We start from the raw sequence: 5,241 nt of genomic DNA on the forward strand, positions 1-5,241 counted from the left end.
TGTCCATCTGACACACGCTTGGCAAAGCTCCTGCTACTTCTCCCTGTGGTTTTGTATCTGTTAGGGAGGGACGAGGTCCAGCACAATCCACTCCCATGGCTCCAAGTGATGAGCAGTGGGTCGGGACCGTGCAGAGAAGCTGTTTCTGGTTCTTGCAGAGCCCCTGCCCTGCTCTGTGTGGCTGTGACTCCTCCTTGGCAGAGCAATGCATGCTGGTGTCTGCAGACACCAGGAAGCACAGCCATGAGACAAACTGGTACCTGGAGGAGTCTTGTGAGATGGTGGCCTGTCCCTGAAAGGTACCAGCATCCTCCATGGCATAGTAGATGAGTCCACCCACTGAAGGCTATCCCTCCATCCTTGATGCCATCCCTGGAGGCTGCCACTGCGAATTCTAGCTGGTGATTAGCATGGACGTGGAGCTGCTGGAGATGGTGCAGGTGAGTGAGAGGGTCCCTGTTTCCCCAGTCCCACCAGCCTCTCACTTGGGTGCTGGAGCTGCACCTGGCAGGGGACACCTTGAAGGGAACAGCCAGAGTCAGTGACCAGTCCTGAGCTCTGAGGGAGGGGACAGGAGCAAACAGCCACCCCCTCAGATGTCACAGTGGGGTTGGGTGCCCAGAACTGCTGAGTCCCACTGGGCCTGTGTGCCTGGGGACCCCCAGCTCTGGGACCCTGCAGGACCACCCAGGTAGGATTTGTTCACAGGTGCCCCTGGGGAGATAAGAGCTGAGAGCATTTGGGTCCTGCCTGCACTTCATGGGGGGTGGGGGGAAGGCAGGGGGTTGTGTGATGGAGACACATCTGCCTGAGGCAGAGCAGGGAGGTCAGTGCAGGGGAGGGGTTTGGTGACGCTGCCTAGGTGATCCAGATAGCCCAATACCATCAGGAACCCCAATACCATCTGCTTCCATCATGTAGGGCCCCAGTCCAGCAGGTAGGATCGGCCTGCACCTCCAAGGCAGGTGTGTCCTGCTGCGGTTCCCTGCATCCTGCTCTCTCCCTAACGGAGGCTGTAGTTGCAGACGTGTTCCCTGAGGTGTGGCAGGACCCAGACACCCCACACCCCTGGCCAGCCAAGTGGGAATGGTTCATGCAGGGCAATTCCCTCCTCCGCTGTGGATCAGCTGCTCACCAGCCCTGGATGCCGAGTGTGTCTAACCCTGCAGAGAGACAGCTGTGCTGGCAGCTGCTGCTTCTGCTGCTCCCCCAGACAGGGAGGGGTGTTTCCAGGATGGGGATACAGGGTGGGTCCTCAGGCTCCAGCTGCTCATTGCAGGTCTCAGGTGGAGCTGTCCTCAGGTGCTGGGAATTGCCTGTGGATGGTTGTGGAGTCACAGGTGCTTGGCCATGTGTTCTCTTCCTCCGCAGCACCCCCTACTTGCTGGGGGCTTTGGCTGGGCTGTGCCGATGCTACTTCTGGGACTAAAAACCCCTGAGGTCCCAGGCTGCAGAGTCCTGCCCAGGTCAGTCCAATTGCCAGGTTTCTGCTGAGGGGAGGATGTTACCCCATCCTGTGATTGGAAAGAACTAGGGGATACAGGGGCCACCTTTTTCTGCAGCAGTGTCACGGCCTTTGCCTCGGATGTCTGGAGCATGATTTAAACTCCTTTCAGTCCTTACAGCAGCAGGACACTGGCAGGGCCCAATCCCCCTCTTTCTCTTGGGTGCTTTAAGGTGGCTTTGGGTGATCCTGCATTGGCCCTGGTAGCTGTTTGAGAGGGTTGATCATGATGGCTAGGAGCAGGTTAGTGAAATGTGTATCTGGGCTGGGTCAGACGGGGCTGGTCCTGCCTTGAGCAGGGGCTGGACTGGATATGACCCTTCCCCACCCCCAGGCCATGTCAGCATGGCTGCTCTGTGAGTCTTTGCCTCCTGGCTTCCCTTTCCCAGACCTGGGGCTGCTGATGCCTGTTGGAGAAACTTAAGTGACCTGTAAACAAGGGAAGTGTGTGGTTAAAGCAGGAGGCCGAGCAGGGGCTTGCAGCTGCTGCCTCTGCCTCCCTCTGGCAGACAGGTTTCTTCTCCGCTGGTTCTTGTGCAGGCTCCAATAGGTTTTCTTTCACTGTGTCTTTGGCACAGTAATACACAGCCGTGTCCTCGGGTTTTAGGCTGGTCATTTGCAGGTAGAAGTTGGAGCTGTCCTTGGAGGCTGTGAATCGCCCTTTGATGCTTGGAGAGTAGTAGTCACTTTGCCCTGCTTTCCAGTAGGTGACCAGCCACTCCAGCCCCTTGCCAGGCCCCTGCCTGAGCCAGGACATCGAGTAGTCAGTAGCAGTGAACCCAGTCACGGCACATCTCAGCCTTGTGGACTCTCCAGGTTTCTTTATCTCTGAACCGGACTGTGTCAGGACAATCTGGGACCTGGAAACTGTGGAGAAGAGAGAGAGAGAAGGGATCAGCAAGCCCGTCCACCTCAAAAAAGCCCTCTTTCACTCCCAACACAGGTAACACCACAAAGAGACGCTCTGGTCACAGCAGCATCAGTGCCCAGATTCATGACTCTCCTGTCCCCTCTACTGCCGTCAGGGAATCAAATACCGCCCAGTGCTGTGGCCACGAGCACGGCCAGGGCCCAGAGCCTCATGCTGCTGGTGTCTGGAGGAAAATGTCTTGCTGTGAGCAGCTGGTCCCTGCACAGACCCAGCAGTCAGGCTCTGCCTCACTGTGCAGCCTGGCCTGGGAGGACTGGGTTTAAGCAGGGAGTGACCCTCTGCATTTGCATATCCTCCACCTGATCTGGGAGCTGCATTTGCCTATCACCCCTCCTTACAACAAGGGCAGCCCTGAGGACAGCATTTGCTGGGTTGGAGAAGAAAACTCAGTGGCCTTTTGCTTTGCACCAACCAGCAGCTGTGGGACACTGGGAGCCTTGGCCTGGATTTCCGTGCTCTCTGCAGCTGACCTGTGTGCTGGTGCAGGCAGGGGTCCGCGGGTGAGACAGTTTCTGGGTGGGGGCTGGAGGTGAACCTGCCTCAGAGTCTGGGCTGACCGGAGCAGTGGGCACAAAGGAAGAAACAGGCTGGGGATGCCTGGCTGGGAGCTCAGCATCCCTCTCTGGGCTCCTGCATGAGCCAGGGTACCTGGGGACTGTGCTGAATCCATCCTTGTAGTCAGTGATGCTGCTTTACTGGCCAATGGTTTGGAAACACAGGATGGTGCCTGCACAAAGGCTTGGGTCTTGCTATAGGATGCACCCCATTGCTAATGAACAGAGTCACAGGTGCTTGGCCATGTGTTCTCTTCCTCCGCAGCACCCCCTACTTGCTGGGGGCTTTGGCTGGGCTGTGCCGATGCTACTTCTGGGACTAAAAACCCCTGAGGTCCCAGGCTGCAGAGTCCTGCCCACGTCAGTCCAATTGCTGCACTTTGGCTGAGGGGGGGATGTTACCCCATCCTGTGATTGGAAAGAACTAGGGGATACAGGGGCCACCTTTTTCTGCAGCAGTGTCACGGCCTTTGCCTCGGATGTCTGGAGCATGATTTAAACTCCTTTCAGTCCTTACAGCAGCAGGACACTGGCAGGGCCCAATCCCCCTCTTTCTCTTGGGTGCTTTAAGGTGGCTTTGGGTGATCCTGCATTGGCCCTGGTAGCTGTTTGAGAGGGTTGATCATGATGGCTAGGAGCAGGTTAGTGAAATGTGTATCTGGGCTGGGTCAGACGGGGCTGGTCCTGCCTTGAGCAGGGGCTGGACTGGATATGACCCTTCCCCACCCCCAGGCCATGTCAGCATGGCTGCTCTGTGAGTCTTTGCCTCCTGGCTTCCCTTTCCCAGACCTGGGGCTGCTGATGCCTGTTGGAGAAACTTAAGTGACCTGTAAACAAGGGAAGTGTGTGGTTAAAGCAGGAGGCCGAGCAGGGGCTTGCAGCTGCCACCAGAGCAGTGGGCACAAAGGAAGAAGCAGGCTGGGGCTGCCTGGCTGGGAGCTCAGCATCCCTCTCTGGTTTGTGCAGGCTCCAATAGGTTTCCTTTCACTGTGTCTTTGGCACAGTAATGCACAGCCGTGTCCTCGGGTTTTAGGCTGGTCATTTGCAGGTAGAAGTTGGAGCTGTCCTTGGAGGCTGTGAATCGCCCTTTGATGCTTGGAGAGTAGTAGTCACTTTGCCCTGCTTTCCAGTAGGTGACCAGCCACTCCAGCCCCTTGCCAGGCCCCTGCCTGAGCCAGGACATCCAGTAGTCAGTAGCAGTGAACCCAGTCACGGCACATCTCAGCCTTGTGGACTCTCCAGGTTTCTTTATCTCTGAACCGGACTGTGTCAGGACAATCTGGGACCTGGAAACTGTGGAGAAGAGAGAGAGAGAAGGGATCAGCAAGCCCGTCCACCTCAAAAAAGCCCTCTTTCACTCCCAACACAGGTAACACCACAAAGAGACGCTCTGGTCACAGCAGCATCAGTGCCCAGATTCATGACTCTCCTGTCCCCTCTACTGCCGTCAGGGAATCAAATACCGCCCAGTGCTGTGGCCACGAGCACGGCCAGGGCCCAGAGCCTCATGCTGCTGGTGTCTGGAGGAAAATGTCTTGCTGTGAGCAGCTGGTCCCTGCACAGACCCAGCAGTCAGGCTCTGCCTCACTGTGCAGCCTGGCCTGGGAGGACTGGGTTTAAGCAGGGAGTGACCCTCGGCATTTGCATATCCTCCACCTCCTTAACAAGGGCTGATCTGGGAGCTGCATTTGCCTATCACCCCTCCTTACAACAAGGGCAGCCCTGAGGACAGCATTTGCTGGGTTGGAGAAGAAAACTCAGTGGCCTTTTGCTTTGCACCAACCAGCAGCTGTGGGACACTGGGAGCCTTGGCCTGGATTTCCGTGCTCTCTGCAGCTGACCTGTGTGCTGGTGCAGGCAGGGGTCCGCGGGTGAGACAGTTTCTGGGTGGGGGCTGGAGGTGAACCTGCCTCAGAGTCTGGGCTGACCGGAGCAGTGGGCACAAAGGAAGAAACAGGCTGGGGATGCCTGGCTGGGAGCTCAGCATCCCTCTCTGGGCTCCTGCATGAGCCAGGGTACCTGGGGACTGTGCTGAATCCATCCTTGTAGTCAGTGATGCTGCTTTACTGGCCAATGGTTTGGAAACACAGGATGGTGCCTGCACAAAGGCTTGGGTCTTGCTATAGGATGCACCCCATTGCTAATGAACAGACAAGATCTCTGATGGCAGCTGCTGCCTCTGCCCCTCACACAGGTAGGCAGGTCTCTACCAGGCTTGTTCCAGTGCTTGTTTAATGCAGGATTTCCCTCCA

At 57.1% G+C, this 5,241-nt stretch overlaps 2 gene segments (V, D, J or C); both read right to left on the reverse strand.

The window, feature by feature from the left end:
* Positions 1-2,691, reverse strand: part of LOC102383599 — a 4,752-nt gene extending 2,061 nt beyond the window's left edge. Inside the window, 2 exon segments of the V gene segment in view lie at positions 1,986-2,371; positions 2,542-2,691. Of these exon segments, the coding sequence occupies positions 1,986-2,371; positions 2,542-2,587 (432 nt within the window).
* Positions 2,692-3,929: 1,238 nt separating this feature from the next.
* Positions 3,930-4,602, reverse strand: LOC112548871. The segment is given in 2 exon segments: positions 3,930-4,282; positions 4,453-4,602. Coding segments are annotated over 2 exon segments (399 nt in total).
* Positions 4,603-5,241: the final 639 nt, after the last annotated feature.

This window comes from Alligator sinensis, unplaced genomic scaffold, assembly GCF_000455745.1.
Source record: "Alligator sinensis unplaced genomic scaffold, ASM45574v1 scaffold2337_1, whole genome shotgun sequence".
Lineage (NCBI taxonomy): Eukaryota > Metazoa > Chordata > Crocodylia > Alligatoridae > Alligator > Alligator sinensis.